Source organism: Carlito syrichta, unplaced genomic scaffold, assembly GCF_000164805.1.
Source record: "Carlito syrichta isolate Samal-C Ts95f unplaced genomic scaffold, Tarsius_syrichta-2.0.1 Scaffold301791, whole genome shotgun sequence".
Classification (NCBI taxonomy): Eukaryota; Metazoa; Chordata; class Mammalia; order Primates; family Tarsiidae; genus Carlito; species Carlito syrichta.
Genome location: NW_007245887.1, coordinates 166,776 through 187,771, shown reverse-complemented (window position 1 = coordinate 187,771; position 20,996 = coordinate 166,776). Strand labels below are relative to the sequence as shown.

The 20,996-nt window shown below is 38.7% G+C and overlaps 1 protein-coding gene across 4 annotated transcripts in view; it reads right to left on the bottom strand.

Annotated features, from left to right (window-relative positions):
- The window catches only part of NSUN6 (NOP2/Sun RNA methyltransferase family member 6), a 59,446-nt gene extending 41,253 nt beyond the window's left edge, over positions 1–18,193 (bottom strand). Inside the window, exons 1-3 of one of the 4 annotated variants that reach the window (XM_008055246.1) lie at positions 17,818–18,193; positions 15,091–15,246; positions 8,015–8,094 (exon numbers count right to left, since the gene is read on the bottom strand). In XM_008055246.1, the coding sequence (XP_008053437.1) occupies positions 8,015–8,094; positions 15,091–15,246; positions 17,818–17,892 (311 nt within the window). In that variant the 5' untranslated portion in view covers positions 17,893–18,193. The remainder of the gene's footprint in view (positions 1–8,014; positions 8,095–15,090; positions 15,247–17,817) is intronic. The other 3 variants (XM_021710995.1, XM_021710996.1, XM_021710997.1) reach the window with 3 other exon arrangements.
- Positions 18,194–20,996: the final 2,803 nt, after the last annotated feature.

Here is a 20,996-nt window from a genome sequence, read left to right as displayed (position 1 = left end):
GTCACCTGTTTGCCACAACTTGGAACGTTTCCTTTGCAAATCGTGATACAACCTTCTCAAAACTTCCATATAAATACTTTGGTTGACCATTTTATCGAGAGGAACAAGTATATTACAAGGGCCTGCCCTCCAAAAAGATAATTCCAGGTTTTTTGGGGGTCCTCCCATGTACGTAGCGAAAAAATTTCAGGTTATTTACCAGAAATTAGTACTAAAAACTGAGATAGCTTTTTAATTTGTCTCCACCTTTATAGTCAATCTTTTGAAAAAAGGTTTTTGAAACTTTTGACTGTAATCTAAGAAATACACTTAATATCATGACCCACTACACACACATCTGTGTGGACACATTTATAACACTTCCTGAAATGACACCTTTACTATGTGTAATGCAATGATATATTATAAAATATCCCAATTTAAATTGATTTCACAACCTACAAATGGGTCATAAACTGCATGCAGTTTGGAAAACTACCACCAATATTATATTTCTAAATAACAGATGTAATCACGACTCTTAATAAAAATTATTTGGCTTCCATTGTCTATGGAAAAGAAAAATAATTCCTTAGTTAAAAAAAAAAAAATTCTTCATACTATACAGTCTGCCTCTCCCAGCTCTCTAAAAACCAATTCAGTAGCCAAATCTGATCACTTTTATCATGAACCATTATATATTTTCATGCTTTCATATCTTTACTTATGCTTTCTCTCTAGCATACCTATGCCCACTTTATCTCCCCATCAGCCTAATTCCTACTCACCTTCAAGGCTCAACTGAAATATTATCTGCTTGGAGAAAATCATTACCAATTTCCTTATGCTCAGACCTTCCTAGTCTAAGCTACAATGGCATATACTTCTACTGTGGCAATCCTAACAGTCTGATTTTTTCCAATGATCCTGCCATTAGACTGAAAATCTATGTCTTATTCATCTTTATGATACCCATGCATCTTACATATTGCATACAGGCTCAGGCCTATAATCCTAGCATTTTGCAATGTCAAGACAGGAGGACTGCTTGAGCCCAGGAGTTCAAGAAAAGCCTACGTAACATAGTGAGATCCTGTCTGTACAAAAAAAAAATAAAAAAACTAGCCAGGCATGGTGGCGAGCACCTATATAGTCCCAGCTACTTGAGAGGCTAAGGTAGGAAGACTGTCTGAGCACAGGAGGTTGAGGTTGTGGTAAGCCATGAGCACACCACTGCACTCCAGCCTGGGGGACAAAGTGAGAGAAACCTCAACCCAAAAAAAAAAAAAAAAAAGTTTTATGAAATGAACCCTGTATTGTTTATCAGAAAGTTTTTATAAAAATAACCTTTTCATGGAGAGGAAAGGATAAATTCTGGAATGGAGAACTGTAGAGAAGAAAGTTACCATAGTAGGACTGAACTGCTATCCTTTGAAAAGCCTGCATACAGGGTTGTCCACTGACTGGAATCTGGGAATTTAGATTTCAGGGGGCTTCTACTATTAACTGATAAGAGTGGTTTACTGTCCCTAAATTGCTTAAACAAACAACATGAATTATGGTGAATACTAGCTTTCCTCCTGAGAGTCTGGAACTTGGGTATGGACAGAAAAAGGGGTACCTACAAGATGAGCCCTAAATAAAAATCCTGGGCACTGAAAAAAATGAAGTAACTAGCAATTAAACATCGAGATTACAGGAATGGCCTATTAAAGAATATCTAAAAATACAGACTTTTATCTTTTGATCCTTTAAAAAATACACATATATTAACAACTATATCCCAAATGGACGATGAAGAATAAAATTTTGAAATATCACATTAAACTGTTGTATGCCAACCAAATATTTATTTTCAGCAAGACTGCTATCTTTATTTAATCAGCAGTCTTTATGCAACAATTTTCTAGTTTTCAATATTCAATTGTAATTAATTATCCTATTATTTCACATATACAAATAGATATTGAAATCTTAAAGTGCTCATTAAGAATCAATGTGTTTCCCCAAAATTCCTATGTTGAAACCCTAATCCCATTAAGATGGTTTTGGAGATGCCTTTGGGAAATAATTAGGTATGAGGGTGGCACCCTCATGAACGGAATCAGTGCCTTTATAAAAAGAGGCCAGAAACCAAATTCATTTTCTTTCCGCAATGTGAGCACACAACGAGAAGTCAGCCATCTGCAACCTGAAAGAGGGCCCTCACCAGAACATGATTGCACTGGCACCTTATCTCGAATTTCCAGCCTCCAGAACTATGAGAAATAAGCTAACACAGTACTGACACTAGTGACAAGGCAACTTCGTAAAGATGGAAATCAAGCAGGCTGAAAGAGAAAGCAAATCCAGCTTCATCTGGATCTCAAGAGATTTATGCTGTTGAACTATTCAATTGTAAAAGAAAGAAAATTAATTTTCCAACCTGCTAGAAATATTGAGATTTTTTATCAAAGAGGGAGGAGCATTAACGGAAAAAAAAAAGAAATTCCTTAAAATTACAAACTGAGTATCAGTCTAAAAAATTCTATTGACCTAAAGAAGTCTTTAGAAACCTGCTGGTTGTAATATAATGTTATAAGTGCTTCTTTACCACAATAAGTCTAGTATTCAATTTTCTCCTAAGTTTTTCAATAAAATTGATATTGATACCATCAAATTCAGTACTACAACCTTATATTTAATGGTATTAAATTACCACACAAAATCATCTTCCCAAAATTAAAATATATTTCGTTAGTACATGAACTATCATTTAAATTAACTGAGGGAACCTGAATCTGTGGTGAAAAATAACTTTTAAAACCGCTCACTAGGCCTGGCTCAGTGGCTCAGCCTGTAATCCCGCGCTTTGGGAGACCGAGGTGAGTGGATTGCCTGAACCCATGGGTTCGAGACCCGCCTGGGCAACTTGGCGAGACCTCATCTCTACAATAAATCAAAAAATTAGCCGGGTGTGGTAGCGCACACCTGTAGTTCCAGCTACTTGGAAGGCTGAGGCGGAAGGATCGCCGGAGCCCAGCAGGTCGAGGCTGCAGTGGTCGGGAGTGGCCACTGAACTCCAGTCTGGGCGACAGAGTGAGACTCCAACTCAGGGAAAAAAAGAAAAAAAAAAAACTGCTTACTATCTGTAAAGTTCAACTCATGCTTTCATATTTTAAATAATTGTGTGATATTGAGCTTCTAGTGAAAAACCAAAGTAAGAACATTAACACCTTTCTCTTAAATTCATAGAAATGAAAGGAGAACACAAATCCACAAATGCGATTAGAGCCTAATCCACAAATGGGATTAGAGCCTTTATAAGAAGAAGCCAGAAAGCTATTCACTCTTTCCTCAATGTGAGGATACAACGAGAAGTCAGTCATCTGCAACCTGAAAGAGGGCCCTCACTAGAAAATTCCCAATGCAATAAAACTAAAAAACAGCTATAAACCCAGTGACAAAAAAATAATTAGCTGACAGTGAAATTTGGATGCTATCTAGTTTGATCAAACTCAATAGGGTGTGCATATCTCTGACAAAGTAAGGCTCCTGGGGGGCCTAATCAACAACCCTATCACTAGATAGTATTTTTAATCCCACCTTTGGAGATAAGAAATGCAAAGCACAGAGAAGACTGACTTATCTATGACTTATACCACTGCAAGACCCACTTTTGAAACAGTACCTGTGAGTAAGAGAGGTTTAAGAACAAAACACAGAATGCAGAAGAAAAAGATAAATAAATGAAAATTATTAAAAAGATTATACTGGTCAGAGAACAAGAAAAAGTTAGTGTTAAGTGGCTCGAGACTGCTGTTCTCAAAACGTCTTCCTTGAGAGTATGTTCCTTGACATCTGGAAACTTGAATGGGAAACAGTTCCCAACAGTGATGTAAACCCTTCCCTGGTTAAGAGTGGCTCTCAGTTCCTAAACTGTTTGGACAAGCAATGTGGTTTATTCTGAACCTGCTTTCTTTTTGGAGTCCAGAATTTTGGTACATGCTTAGCAGATGGTGCCTATGTGCCCAGCTCAATGAAAACCTTGGGCACCGAATCTCTAACAAGTTTTCTTGTCAGACAATTTCACACATCACAATAAGATGCAGGAGGAATCAAGGACATTCTACATGATTCAGTGAAGGATAATTAGTTTTGAGGGTGGAGTCCCCACAAATGGGATTAGAGTCTTTATAAGAAGAAGCCAGAGAGCTATTCACTCTTTCCTCAATGTGAGGATACAACGAGAAGTCAGTCATCTGCAACCTGAAAGAGGGCCCTCACTAGTGCCTGGTTTCCCCCAGACTTTGCCTCATGTGCCTTTTCCCTTTGCTGATTTTGCTCTTATGTCCTTTCATATAATAACTTTAGCCATGATTAATTGCTAAGTCTTAAGATCCTTCTAGTCAGTCACTGAACCTAAAGACTGTCTTGGAACCCCCAACACAGGGAATACAGGGAATATCTACAATAGAAAAGAAACACACAAAGTACTGGTGCCCTTACGACAGGGAATACAGAAAATGTAAGGGAAAAATATTCAGAGAAATAATGGAAGATGTGTAGGCTGGGCACAATGGCTCAAGCCTGTAATCCCAGCACTTTGGGAGGCTGAGGTGAGAGGATTGCCTGAGCCCAGGGGTTCGTGACCAGCCTAGGAAACTTGGTGAGACCTCGTCTCCATGATAAATCAAAAAAGTAGCTGGGTGTGGTAGCATGCTCCTGTAGTTGCAGCTACTTGGAAGGCAGAGGCGGAAGAATCACCTGAACCCAGCATGTCAAGGCTGCAGTGGCCATGAGCGTACCACTGCACTCCAGCCTGGGGGACAGAGTGAAACTCCAATTTAAAAAAATAAAATAAAATAAAAAATAAAGAAGGAATACTCAAAATCTTGCCACACCCTGGCCAAGTTTCTGTAGTTCCATAACTAAGAATCCCGTAAATCTCCAAGAAGAAAGCAAGATATTGTTACAAGGGAGGTAAAATGTTGGTGGGCCTCAGATTTCTCCACAGTAACAGTTGAGGCCATTGAGGTTGTAAAAACAATGTCTGCAAAGTGCTAAGAGAAATAATATGTGGCCTGAAACCACTACATTCAGCCAAGCTGTTGTATAAATATGAAGGCAACAGGCAGACATTCTCAAGAGGTATACTTCAAGGAAAAGCAAACGGTGCTGGAGATCGGCTAACTGACTACACTTACCAACAAGGAGACTAATCCAGATAAAGAAATGAGAAATAAACTGTGCCATAAAGGCTAAAAATAAGTGCTGCACTCATTTGATCGTACTTAAAGAAGAATTATGCGATAAAGCCCACGATGTTTAAAAAAAAAACTTACACAGTAAATAAAATAACTGATGGAAGTTTTAGGGGAAATTTAAGTGTAAGAATTTGCTCATTTCTCATAATGAAAATTCAAAAGAGACTTATTAAAAGCGAGAAGTTTATAAACAAAAAGGAATTGACTTGGATAGCAAGTATGTGAATTTACAATCCTAAATAATTTTTTAATGCTTTCCTGCATTGTGTTTTATAGTTCACTAGAGTGCTGATGAGTAGTCTAGAGTAATACAAAGAATAGCATGAAAGAATTAAGGTCAGATAAAAATAAAAAGTATAAAAAATAAAGTTAAATCATCCAAATATTTTTAAAGAGTTAAAGTGGCCAGTGTTGGCAAGAATAAAAGAATCATAATCTCTCATATACTGATGCAACATTAACTGGTAAAATTCTGTAAAAGTTAATATGGTAATGTCTCAAACTAAAGCAAGTACGGATCTTTGAACCAGTAATTCTATGTCATACCAATTGATTCTATACACAAGCTTTCACAAGTTCACAAATAATCACTGCAACACTTTTGGTAATCATGACAAACAGAAACAAATTAAATGTCTATTAACAGGGAACTGTAAAATTAAACTGAGATCAGTGATAAAATATACTACTTATATAGCTATTAAAAAGAATGAAATAGTGCTACATATAATTATGGAAAATATCTATAATATATTCTTAAGTAAACAGAAAAGCAAATTAGCATTATAATCTTTCCTAATTATTTTCTAGAAATGAGTACAAATGACTGTAGACACACATTCAGGTATGCAGGTATAAACCCAGAGACTGTCTAGAAGAATTCAAATTCAATGCTTAGAAAAACAGAATTGGGAGGTGGATGGAAGATGTAATAGATGGTCACTTTTATTTGTGTACAATTCTAATTGTTACAACAAATTTGCCTTACTTAAAAAAAAAAGAAAAACCTAAATAAACTATCCTTAAAAATAAAACTATAAAAAACCAAATGGATATTTAAAAGAATCAGAAATTGTCAAATTTTGAAGCTAAGTAACTATAATTCTGCATGCTCATAAGGGCTATAATCTCAAAAGACCTGTGACCGTGATCTACTTTAGTATCTGATGGGTCCAAAACTAAAAGATGATAGAAAGCATAACAGTGTTTTTTGCTGGGATAGCTGAGTACAAGAGAATGGTCTGGGGTAACAGAAATGCTCTAACTTGACTCTTGGGTCTTGGCTACATGACTGCATATATATGGCAAAACTCAGCAAACTGTACATTTAAGATCTCTCCATTTCACTGCACATAAATTTCACCTTAAGAAAACTGAGTAGAATGAGAAGTTCACAAAACCAATTTTTTAATTGCAAAAAATTCATACTAGTAAAAAATAAAATAAATGTTACAAATGAAAATTTCCTTTTATTTACCCCTTTTCTCCCAATCCAACCTCCTCACAGTTAACCACTGAGTTAGGTACACTACAGCTTCAAGACTTTTTTCTACATGTAATAAATATACATAAATGCATAGCTGTATATTTTTAATCGAAAAAAAGTAATTATCCTAACCACAGCAATTTGCTTTTAATACTTAACAACTGATCATGAATCTTCTCTCATAGGTACATATAATTCTTCCGCATTAAAGGTCATATAATATTATTCACTGCAAGGATAAACCATAAGTTATTAAATCATAATTCTAACCCAGGCACAGTGGTTCATACCTATTAATCCCAACAATGTGGGAGGTGGAGGAGACCTAAGCCCATGGGTTCAAGATCAGCCTAGGCAATTTGGCGAGATCTCGTCATTATAATAAATTGAAAAATGAACCAGCATGGTGGCGTGTGCCTATAGTTTCTGCTACTTGGAAGACTGAAGCAGAAAGATCACCTGAGCCCAGCAGGTCAAGGCTGTAGCCACGAAGGATTACAGCCTGGGTGACAGAGTGAGACTCTAACTCAAATAATGATAGTGATAATAATAATAATAATAGTAATAGGAATAATAATGGCTTTATTATTAACTAGTAAGCTACTTTACAGTTTTAACAAAATAAGCATTAATATTTATTATAACTCTTAGGTATTCAAATAAATTTTATACACAATTAGGGATTTAAAAATGCTCCTTGGAATAGATCTCCCATTATAATATGAATGTCTAATTTTCAATGTTCAAGCATATGCCTTCTAAATGCACAAATGAGTAGAACAAATATAGCACATAATTTCACCTAAATGTTGAATTATGAATAAAATTTTATAAACACATCAGCTATGAGATTAGGAAAAGCATTATTTTAAAATTTTTGTTGCAACTCAAAAAATGTTTTAATTTAGCACTAGAATGCCATAAGAAATACAGGCAAATAATAAAGATTCTCAGAAAGAAAAAAAAATTAATCACTGCATTAAACAGACCTAAAACACATTGAGCCCATTTCTTTCTTTCCCTTTTTTTTTTTTTTGAGAAAGCAAAATTTACTGAGAGAACAGAAAGCTCCCACCACGAGAGGGGACTGAAGAGGGTTGCCCCACTGGGCCCATTTCTAATCTTCTTTTGTAATATTTCCCATGATATAGTTTGAAGTCTGCATTCATGAATTTTTGAATTCCTATTTATCATAAAAAGTTGCTAACAATGGAGAAACTTGGTATTATCACCACAGTAAAAAAATTCTTGTGACAAACTTTTGTTTAGAAGAATGTAATTTGGAAACAAAAGAGTTACAAACCTAGGTCCAATAACAGGAATAAGTAGGACATCTTGAAGATCTGGATGCTGAAGAATGGGAACACTTAATCCATTAAACTGCTGTTAAAAATAAACACATATAATTATAAAGTAATCAATATATTTGATAAATTTCGATTTACAAAACTTTTTAGTATCATTGTGTACCATTATCTGGTAACTTTGAGGTGCTTTCACTTTATTCCACAGAAGACTGTAAAAATCAAAAAAGACCTTAAAACACAACAATGTTTTCTCTAAGTTAATTCCAAAGTATCCTGACCTCTTAATAAGACTCCATTTTGCTTACTGTTTGGCATCATAAACAGAAACTACGTTTACCTTAAGGGATTTACTTAGAAAACATACTGGCAAAGATGACACAAACAGATGGAAAAATATCCCATGCTCATAGATTGGAAGAATCAACATTGTTAAGATGTCCATCCTACCCAAGGTAATTACAGATTTAATACCTATTAATTACCAGCAGCATTCTTCTCAGACCTGGAAACGTCGATACAGGAATTCATATGGAAACATAAACAACCACGAATAGCCAAAACAATCCCCAGCAAAAGGTATCACACTCTCAGATTTCAAACTTTATTACAAAGCTACAATAATCAAGCCTGGTATTGGTACAAGAACAGGCATATAGACCAATGGAACAGGAGAGAGATTCCAGAAGCAAAACCTCAATTTCTCAACCAGCTCATCTTCCACAAAGCCTCCACTCTCAGCCACTGGGGAAAGGAAAACCTATTCAGTAAAGGGTGCTGGGAACACTGGCTGACCATATGCAGAAGATTGAAACAGGTCCCTTACCCACCATACAAAAATCAACTCTAAATGGATCAAAAACCTAAAGGTAAAACCTCAAATTATAAGAACCTCAAATTAGAAAATGCAGGAGACATCCTTATGGAAACTGGAACTGGCAACCAATTCCTGATTCAAACCCCAAGCACCCATGCCACAAGAGATAAGATAGACAAGTTGGACCTCATCAAACTGACAAGCTTCTGCAAAGCCAAAGAAACCACTGAGAGAGCAGGAAGAAGGTCCACAGACTGAGAAAAAAAATTTTTCCAACTGTGTATCTGACAAAGACCTAACATCTAGGATCTACAAGGAACTCAAACATGCCAAAAAGAAAAAAACAAACAGCCCCATTACAAAGTGGGCAAAAGATATGAATAGACAGTTCTCAAAAGAAGACATACGAGCGGCCAACAGATACATGAAAAAAGGCTCAGCCTCACTAGTCATCAAAGAAATGCAAATTAAAACCACACTGAGATACCACTTAACTCCAGTCAGGATGGCCATCACCAATAATTCAAAAAACAACAGATGCTGGAGAGGATGCGGTGAAAAGGGAACACTTCTAGACTGTTGGTGGGAGTGTAAACTAGTACAACCTCTATGGAAAACAGTGTGGCGATTCCTAAAATATCTAAAAATCTGGGAATATACCCAGAGGAAATCACTCTATGAAAAAGATACATTCACACGCATGTTTATTGCAGCATTATTTACAATAGCAAAAACATGGAACCAACCGTGATGGGTGCTGTCCATCAAAAGAGGACTGGATAAAAAAAAATATGGTTCATATACACAATGGAATATTACACAGTCATGAAGGACAAAATTATGAACTTCACAGCAACTCGGATTGATTTAGAAGCTATAAACTAAGTGAACTATCACAGAAACAAAGAAATGAGTATCACATGTTCTCACTTATAAGCAGACCTTGAACAACTATCATAATAGAATAAAAAAGGGATTGGAGCCGGGCTCGGTGGCTCAGCCTGTAATCCCGCACCTTTGGGAGGCTGAGGTGAGTGGACTGCCCGAGCCCGCGGGTTCGAGACCCACCAGGGCAACTTGGCGAGACCTCATCTCTACAATAAATCAAAAATCAGCCAGGCGTGGTAGCGCACACCTGTAGTTCCAGCTACTTGGAAGGCTGAGGCGCAAGGATCACTGGGGCCCAGGTCGAGGCTGTGGTGACCGGGAGCAGCCACTGCACTCCAGTCTGGGCGACAGAGTGAGACTCCAAATCAAAAAAATAAAAATAAAAACAAATAAAAAAAAAAGACAAAATAATTGACTCCAACTCAAAAAACAAAACAGAAAGGAACTGGCAATAGTGGGAAACTGTCAGGGGAGGGGAGGGGAGGGGTGGGAGTGGCAGTAGCGAGAAACTGCCAGGGAAGGGAGGGCACACCTCATCAACCAGGGTATCTGTATAATAAACATTTGTATACCTAACCCTGAGTTGTACCCCACATAATTAAAATTTAAAAATTTTTTAAAAAAGAAAACATATTTCCAATACAGAATTATATGTAGCCGGGCTCGGTGGCTCAGTCTGTAATTCCAGCACTTTGGAAGGCCAAGGAGAGTGAACTGACTGAGCCCGCAGGTTTGAGACCAGTCCGGGCAACGTGGCGAGACCTCATCTCTACAATAAATAAAAAATTAGCTGGATGCAGTAGCACGCGCCTGTAGTTCCAGCTACTTGGCAGGCCGAGGAGGAAGGATCACCGGAGCCCAGCAGGTCAACGCCGGGGTGGCCATGAGTGTGCCACTGCACTCTATCCTGAGCGACAGAGTGAGACTCCAACTCAAAAAAAAAAAAAAAAAAAAAGAATTACATGTAGTATTTATTTATTTAAGAAAAGCTTCTGAACAGAACATTAAAGATTGAGATTACTAATAGTACTCAATATACTCTATCAACACTGGAAGCCATGTCAGTTTTGGTGACGGAAATAAATGTTTACTATAGATGTTCAGGATTTTCAGAATCCTTTGTGGTACTTGGTTGTCACACTGAAAACAGATGCAGGGCCAGTGGAACAGGTGCTGGAGCCTGTCAGTTTGCACAGGCTCAGGAAAGCCACTGTATGCATTTCCCAGCTCTGTGGTCATGCTGATCTACCACAGTTCCACAAAGTAGGAGTACTTACATCACAGAAATCATCAAACACCACAAATCAGGGTTATTTTTCCCAAAAGTGGTTTGTCAAATATGCACCAGTGTAACACTATTGCAGGCAGAAGATGACTGGGCACCCTAAGCAGCAGAATAAAAAAGCAGATACATAGTGACTTGATGACAGGAACTGTATACCCTCTCGGAGGGCAACACACAATATTTGAGGACAAGTCTGTGTCATGTAAGCAAGGGTTTATCAACTCACTAATATTCACTTTCTATATACAAGAGGAATAACGACAACGTATATTTGCATTGTCTTGTAGGAGCCATATGCTACTTAGAAAAAATGTCTAAAATCAACTTACTTTTAAGTTGACAAACTAAGCTGGGCTCGGTGGCTCAGCCTGTAATCCCACACTTTGGGAGGCTGAGGTGAGTGGATTGCCTGAGTCCGCGGATTCAAGACCAGTCTGGGCAACTTGGCGAGACCTCATCTCTACAATAAAATCAAAAAATTAGCCGGGTGTGGTAGCACACGCCTATAGTTCCAGCTACTTGGAAGGCTGAGGCAGAAGGATCGCCGGAGCCCAGCAGGTCAAGGCTGCAGTAGCCAGGAGTGGCCACTGTACTCCAGTCCGGGCAACAGAGTGAGACTCCAAATCAAAAAATAAAAAATAAATAAAAGACAAAATAATTGTCCATATCTGAGAAATATAACTACATTTCTACCAAGTTACTGGCACTCTGGTCTTCTGCTTCTTCCAGACAAAGGATATTTTAGACCATACACATATCTAGACAGCTAGTAAGTAATCTGAAGGGTAAAATTCCACTCATTCAACAAAAATCTTCTCCCTTTTAGCTTTTCCTCCCTCCCTCCTTTATTGTTTTGATGGTCTTTCAGTATCAACTATAAGAAACAGATCTCTCCAAAGAAGATAATGATTTTTGTCATTTTTTGTTTGTTTTATAAATACTATTTGCTTTACACTGTAGTAATACTTTACATAGAGATCAAACGTTCTCAAGCCAAAGGTTTTCTTCTCTCATTTAGAATCAAGAGCATGTTAAGATTATGCAGAATATGCATACCTTTCATAACCACAAACTTTTTTTTTTTCAAATTGAGCTTATCACCAGTTTCTTTCAATGTTTGTTCCTGCCCTACTCTCTTTCTTAAAAATTTTCTGTTTTATAGAGACAGGTCTTACTATGTTGCCCAAGCTAGTCTTGAAGTTCTGGGCTCATGTGATCCTCCCGCCTCGGTCTTCCAACTGCTGGGATTACAGGTGTGAGCCACAGTGCCCAGCCTATTCTATGTTCTTTCTAAAACTGCCTTATTGAGATATTAATTTATATACCATAAATTTCACCCCATTTTACATGCACAATTTAATGGGTTTTAGTAAACTTAACCAAGTGTGCAACCATCACCACAATCCAGTTTTAGATCACTCCACAAAGTGCCTTCACACCCATTTTCAGTCATTCCCTACTCCCATTCCTAGGCAACCACTAATCTTTTTCCATAAGTTTGACATTTCATAGAGGTGAAATACAGGTTGAGTATTCCCAATTTGAAAATCGAAAATGCTCCAAAGTCCAAAACTTTTTGCTGACAGGAGGTCACTTGTAGAAAATTCCATACCTGACCTCACATGACTGGTCACAGTCAAAGCACAGGCATATAACACACAGTTTATCCAGTTTGTTGTGGTGCTTAGTTACATTGAACACATTATTTTTTCACTGTATTAATGGTATGTCATGTTTTTACTGTTAAGTACCTATGTTTGAATAAGTGTAGGAAAATGATTGCTTGTCGGTACCACATAAATTCAGAGTCAGGAATGACAAGGATGCCAAAACAACTAGACTTTCCACATAGGTGGCTGAGATATGGGACAACTACACCTTTGTCTTTTCTTTTTTTAATAGAGGTGAGGTCTTGATATGTTGCTCAGGCTGGTCTTGAACATCTAGGCTCAAGCGATTCTTCTGCCTTGGCTAGGATTACAGGCGTGAGCCACTGTGCCCAGCCCAACACCTTTGCTTTCTGATAGTTCAATGTACACAAACTCTGTGAACAAAATAACTTCACGCACAGTAATTAAAATACTGTATACAATTACCTTCAGGCTATACGTACAAGGTGTATATGAAACATAAACAAATTTCATGTTAGACTTAGATCCTATACTCAAGATATCTCATTATGTATATGCAAGTATTACAAAATCCAAAAACACCCAGAATTCACAACATTTCTGGTCCCAAGCATTTTGGATAAAAGATACTCAACCTATAACACAATATGTGGTATCTGTGTCTGGCTTCTTTTGCTTACTAATATTTTTATTGCTGAACAATATTCCACTGTATGATTATCTGATCATATGTTTGATTGTCTATTTATTAGTTGATGAACATTTGGAGTTTCCTCTTTTAGCTACTAAGAACAATGCGACTATGAACATTCATGTTCAAGAATTTAGGTAGGTCTATTTTCATTTCATTTTGGTTGATACTTAGGAGTGGAAATGCTGGGTTTTAGAGTAAGTTTATGTTTAACTCTAAGAGGCTATCAAACTGTTTTCCCAAGAGATCATAACATTTTACATCCTCACCTGCAAACATATGAAAGTTCTAGCTTCTCTATAGTCTCACCAGCCAAATGTAATTTTAAGTAATTAAGTTTCAGTATGTGGCCCAGAAATCTGGGGACCTACTTTCATATCATATTACTCTGGACATCTCTTTAGGACACACATGAGCTTTTGAATGTAAAAAGAGAAAGAAAATTAATGGTCTAAAGCCTTTCCCAAGTCCCCGGTCTTGCTAGAATTAGGTACTGCTCTACCCTAAGTTTCCTATGCCTATGATCCAAGCTTCCCTGTCCAATATTAACCTTTAAGGAAAGAGACTCAAAGCCCATAGCAATGCTGCCTGCCCTATCCTAGACCCTATCCCATGAGATCTTGTACACCCATCAAACTAAGATATTAGAATACCCAGCCAGGCTCTAGGAATAATTTGCTAGAAAATTTGTTAAAACAATCTGGATCTGCCTGAGTTATGAATGTCTTTAATGGGCCTCAGAACAGATTCTTTTCTTTTCTCCTTTTTTTTTGAGTTGGAGTCTCACTCTGTGGCCCAGACTACAGTACAGTGGCCGCTCCCAGCCACCGCAGCCTCAACCTGCTGGGCTTCGGTGATGCTTCTGCCTCAGCCTTCCGAGTAGCTGGAACTACAGGCGCGTGCTACCACACCCAGCTGATTTTTGATTTATTGTAGAGATGAGGTCTTGCCAAGTTACCCAGGCGGGTCTCAAACCCGCGGGCTCAGGCAATCCATTCAACTCAGCCTCCCAAAGGCGCGGGATTACAGGCTGAGCCACCGAGCCCGGCTTGCAGATTCTTTTCTACTAGCTGAAATGACAAATGCATAGCTCTGCAAAAAGTAATCATTTTAGTTGCTTAGAGCAACTACTTACATTTTATGCCTGTCATTCCTCTCAATAGAATTATCACTATCCATGAGTAAAAATCAGATTAACTTTTCTCTAAGTCTTATTTAATTATTATACTAAGTTTTGGTTTCATACACTCAGATACCATAGCTCAATCTTCTCATAACATGGTCATCCACTCACAACTTAATATTTATAGAACTGTTCTTAAGGAGAAAATGACAAAGAGTTCATGATGTAATGAGACTGAAGATAAAGAGATAAATGAATCAATATCAGTGATAAATTCTGAAATTTTCTAAATATCTAATGTAAACGAAGCTTGTGATATACAAATGGAAATCCTTTAATCATGCTTGGCTCTTTATGTTAACTTATGTACAAATTATGTGATGAAGCAACTGAGGCCCAGAAGGGCTAAATGAGCTATCCAGTCTCTGAAAATGAGTAAGTTAAGAATCAGAAGTATTAGGTACAAGTTCTAGCATTACTACATACTATAATCTTGAATAATTTAGCATTCATAATCCTCAATTTTTTAATTTTTAAAGTTGGAATATATTCTATCATTCACAGGATTTAATGGGGAGCAACATGACACAGACAATAAAAATGAAATTATATAGAAAATGACATAAAAATTTCCACAAACCTTCTGAAGTTCATCAAGCAATAGACTTTTCACATGTTGCACTGAGGCTAAATGTGTATTCACTCTGACAGTTGTGAATAATGGAGGATGAGACAGATGATTTAACAGAGCTTCAAACTTCCTTTCTGCTTCTTGTTTACCCAAAGCAGATACAACCTAAAAAGAAGAAAGGAACAAGTTAATGCTTAAATTTTTATACGAATAAAAACATTCAGCAGAACATGCTTATATATCTATTCCATCTAATGAAGCATCTTTTAGCAAATGTTCAGTTCCATTTCATTTTGCTGTACTTTTTGAGTGTTAATAATGCTAAGAAAATGTTAATACTTCCTTGTATTAATAAATACCTAACCAAATGTCTGACATAGAGGGCTTGGAAAAAAAGTGCCTCAACTTCAAAGTATTATTAACATTGTGAAAATATTACTATTTGCTAGATTTATTCACATAAATTCAGGATGTCATTCTTATTTGTAATGTGTTAACTATTACAGCACTTCTGTAGAACTGTCAACTTGCTAAATCATATCCTACAAGAAATTGGTAGCAGCCTTTTAAAACACCAATATTTAGAGAAGTAGCATAGATATACTCATTGTCATCCAAAGATCCCCAGCACATCAGCTTAATATAGTATTATTAAATGTAACAAATAAATATTGTCGAAAAAAGATGGGTAGTAAAGATAACTGTCAGAAATGAAGGTATAAAGACTCAAACAACCAGGTTCCCTTTGAATTAACTGAAGCTTTTCAAGGCACATATTTACTGCCCCCCCCACCTTTTTTTGGTCATTTTTGGACTACATTCTGTTTAACAGAATCTTCACAAATTACTTGTCGGCCTACTATTCCACTAATCTTAAAGTATTCATACTTTCTCAAGACTTAGTCTTATTAAAACGGAATAATCCTTTCCCTTCTATATATATTTCTTTTCTAACAAAGGGATGGCTTTTCTTTTTTTTTTTTTTTTTTTTTTTGAGTTGGAGTCTCACTCTGTCACTCAGACTGGAGTGCAGTGGCTGCTCCTGGCCACCACAGCCTCGACCTCCTGGGCTCTGGTGATCCTTCCACCTCAGCCTTCCAAGTAGCTGGAACTACAGGCGCATGCTACCAGGCCCGGCTAATTTGTGTTTTATTATAGAGATGCCCAGGCAGGTCTCGAACCAGCGGGCTCAGGTAATCCACTCATCTAGGCCTCCCAAAGCACTGGGATTACAGGCTGAGCCACTGAGCCCGGCCGGCAATTCTTTTTGTAAAGCTATAAGTGGTGGGTTAATGGAAGAAGTGGTGTCAGAGATATTTGGAGCTCTTCTATAAAACAGTGTTTATCATTTTTTAAACTGCTGAAAAAAATTGAATGCCTTTACTTCTCTTATATTCTAAATCCCTTGAAATCAACAGAATATATTTTCTCTTTCTACACCACACACCATCTACCCTTTAATATAATGATTGGAAATAAAATGCAGAAATCAAATCTGAAAGTTATGGCTTCAAAAACATATTTAAAAATGAATAATTTTTTTTTTTTTGAGTTGGAGTCTCACTCTGTCGCCCAGACTGGAGTGCAGTCGCCGCTGCCGGCCACCGCAGCCTCAACCTGCTGGGCTCTGGCGATCCTTCCGCCTCAGCCTTCCAAGTAGCTGGAACTACAGGCGTGCACTACCACGCCCAGCTAATTTTTATTTATTGTAGAGATGAGGTCTCGCCAAGTTGCCCTGGGGAGTCTCGAACCCGTGGGCTCAGGCAATCCACTCACCTCAGCTTCCCAAAGGCTCGGGATTACAGGCTGAGCCACCGAACCTGACTTAAAAATGAATAATATTTAAGGGACTTTAATTTAAAAAGAAAACAAAAGGTTTGCAAAAACAAAGTTGCTTAGAGACAAGATGTCACGTGGAATAGAGCACAAGCTTTGCAATCAATTAACATTCACTGAGGACTTCTGTGGTAGGCAGTGCCCGCAGCAAACAAAATTAACATTTTTGAGGACTTATGTGTCAGAACAATGCCCACCACTCTCACTTATGTTTAATACCCTAAAGAACTTTGTAAAGTATTTTAAACCATTCTCAAGATGCAGAGAGGAGAAAAATCGAGGTTAAGTGATATAATTTACTCAAGCACTGGAATGCAAATCAAGTGCTTGAGATTCAAAATCCAAAACTTTTTTCATCACACCTGAGCTCTTTGCCTGGATTTCAGTAGTTACTTGAGAGCTGCGTCATGTAACTTGGGTCAGTTACATGATTCCTTGTACTATTTTCTCACCTATTAAAATAAAAACAGCCCTCTACCAAAAAGATTGTGTAGATTAAAATGTAAAGGTCTGCAAATCACCTAAAATAACGGTTGACATTTAGGAGGCACTCAACGAATGATTTTCACCTGAGGTGGGCCTTTGGTCTTGGACTTGAGTTCTTGAAAACAGGGCCTTTTTCCTGTTCATCCTTATAACCTCTTGAGTGCCATGCCTTTGAGTGCCAGGCATGTGACATGCTTTTCTCTTCTTTCCTAGTCCTAAGTGTTACACTAATCACCTCTTATCTCAACTAAGCATTAATTCCTGTTCAAAGACATTTTTATTTTTACATTCAGACAGACGAGCAAGAAACAACAGCCATGAAGATTTGCCTTTAGACATTTTTCTAGTTGAGAATTTGTAAATATTTGAATTTTTTTTTTTTCAAATATCATCGAAAATCTTTATTTGACCTACCTCCTTATTCATAAAGCCCTCTTTAAGATAGTTTTCAACCTCAGGTCTCAAAAATATTTTAGGGAAAACGGACATTTTCCCTGTAGTGTGGTTCTCCTCCGAGAGAAATGCTGGGAAGCGGTGGATCTTCTCTCCGAACTTCAGTGAGTAGTGTCTTGACAAGGAACAGGCGCCCACCGCGTGGCGAATCCACCGGGTGCCCAGGAAAATCGCGCGAATCCGGCCGAGTTACCTACGGGAGGGCGGAGGAACGTTCTCGAGCCTAGCCGGATGAGAAGCGGCTTCCTGGCCCACGCCTCCTGGTCCTCAGGGAAGGCTCACGTTGCACCGAGAACCAAAAGAAAAAAAGAAGCCTGGTGGCTGAGTCCGCAGCGAACCGGACGCAGAGCTGGAAACCACGCAGGCCCGGGTTCTGTTGCTATCCATGTTATAATTTCCAAACCCGCGCCCCCATCCCAACTCGGAATGTCGCTTCCGGCTTTCATCACGTCCGGCGCCGGCGGCTCACTCCCCTTTCCGGTCCCCCAGTCCGCAGCTGCAAGTCGCCGTCGCGCCAAGTTCCGGAGGTTCCGATCCTTGTGGACTCCCCCGCTTCCTGGCGTGGCTTTCCAGGCGGCTGCCCTTAAGGAGGAAGGGGCGGCTAGCGGGGGTGACTAGACCATCCGGCTGCCGGCAGGGGAGGGCTGTGGACAGGGGAATGGGGAAATGCCATGGGTTGCGTGGAAGACGTTGCTGGCCTGAATATGAAATTGGGAGGGGCCCAATGACTGTTCTGCTAGGTGATCTCCAAGTAGAGGATGAGGCTAGAGTTAATTTGGACCCATCAGCCACCCTTTGATTTCATGAAATTTCATGAGATCCGGCATACAGATCTGACTTCAGTTACATAATTCATAGCCTTGAAATTTGGGTTCATGGTGTCTTAATATCCATCGATGCTCAGGTAAAACGTAAATCCCACAGATACTATTTACAAGTGGTTATAAGGCGAACCGATATTCGCATCATAGTTGACATAGTTTAGAGCCTGCGAAACCCTTGGCATAATTTTTTTAATAATCAGATGAAGAAAAAGATTCAAAGAAAGAAGTTACCTAACCAGTCACTGAGCCATTTTATATCTCCTTGAGTTAGTGTTTTTGATTTTGTTTTTTGCAGTATACCGTGGTCGCTTACACATAATCGTAGGAAAGGGTTTTTTTTTTAATGTTCACATAGGATTATATATGGTGGAGGGAGAGAACAGCTACTTTTTGGTAACATATGACCACAATGCCATAAACAATCCTGCAAGGTGGTTATTATGTTTTAGAGGTTAGTGAACCAAGCCTCACAAAGCCTAAAATAAATAGAAAGTCAGGATAAAGACTTTAGTAAATTGGCTCCTAGAATCAATACTTTTGTCCCCCCCAACCCCCCCCCCCGCAGTTGGAGTTCCACTCCATCGCCCAGGCTGGGGTGCAGTGGCACACTCACGGCCACTCCAGTGTAGAACTGCTAGGCTCAGGCGATCCTTCAGCCTCAGCCTTCCATGTAGCCAGAATTACAGACACGTGCTAACATGCCCGGCTAATTTAATGTGTGTGTGTGTGTGTGTGTGTGTGTGTGCGTGTGTGTGTGTGTGTGTGTGTGTGAGATTTATTGTAGAGATGAGGTTTCACCAAGTTGCCCAGGCTGGTCTCGAACCCATGGGCTCAAGCAATTCTCTAACCTCAGCCTCCCAAAGTGCTGGCGTGACAAGCTTCAGCCACTGCGCCCGGCCAATACTTTTGTCTTTGACGAGAACATATTTCGACAATAAATTCATGGGCTTCTTTGGTGGCTAAATCATCTGAAAGTGATAAAGGAAATGTCTAGGCCAGACATTTCCAAAGCAATTTTTGTAGCCTCTGCTTTGTGTGATGACCATAGCAGCAATAATGAGAGAAGAAGATACAATCTGAACTAGATCATAAATTCCAGGAGAGGAAGAGACTTTATCCCACCACTAACTCAGTACCTAATCCATAATGGGCACTCAAATATTTATTGCATGCCTAACTGAACACATGGATGGATGTCTCTATGAACCAGAGAAAGAAGATGCTGATAAAGCATTTATTTGCTGGAAATTTGTTCACCGTTTCTGCACACATGAACAACGTTGAGAACATTTAGACTATTTTTGGCTAGAAATTATTGTAATGACAGTTATGTTGACATAGAGATCGTGTGGTGTTCTAAGGTCCAAGAAAAGCATATTACAAACTGGAAGTCAGTATAGTGGATATGTGCCGTCTAAGCAAAGGACACTCTCAGAAGAATATACCCATATGAGAGTCATTTAGGCTACAAGTTCTTAATATGGGTGATATGGCCCCTGGTGGAGGGGGTGGGTTTGAGGGGGATTTAAAAAAATCTTTTTTTTTTTTTTTTTCAATTGGAGTCTCACTGTCACCCAGACTGGAGTGCAGTGACCGCTCCCGGCCACCGCAGCCTCGACCTGCTGGGCTCCGGCGATTCTTCCGCCTCAGCTTTTCAAGTAGCTGGAACTACAGGCATGCGCTACCACACCCGGCTAATTTTTGATTTATTGTAGAGATGAGGTCTCACCAAGTTGCCCAGGCGGGTCTCGAACCCACGGGCTCAGGCAATCCACTCACCTCAGCCTCCCAAAGGTGCAGGATTACAGGCTGAGCCACTGAGCCCAGCTGGGATTTAAAAAATCTTAAGACATACTCTTAACTCTTTGGAGTTTTTGGAACTCCAAAGCTTAACTTTACCAAAATAATATCCCTCCTTAGTATTTAGTATCATAGTGGGGGTGTAGAGGATTACAGGGGAAAATGTCTAGAAAGGCCCCTTGGGGATGATAATTTTAAAAAATTGAGAAACAATGATTTAGGCAATCACTTCCCTACCAATACAAAAAGAGTAATTCCTACCTTTTTTTTAGTCTTCCAGATTGCCCTTTTATTTCTTCTATGACAACATGCCTCCTTTTATTTCTCAAAATATTATTTCAGATTGATCCTGAGAGAACAGTCTAAATTCTGGGTTCTGTCCATCTCCATTCAAGGAAACATATTTGCCTCCTAATTTCAACCCTACAAGGATCTGTGAAGAGAACATAATATCAATAGTCACTCATTCACCCATAAATCTGATCCTGTATCAATACAGCATGTCCAGTCAGCTTT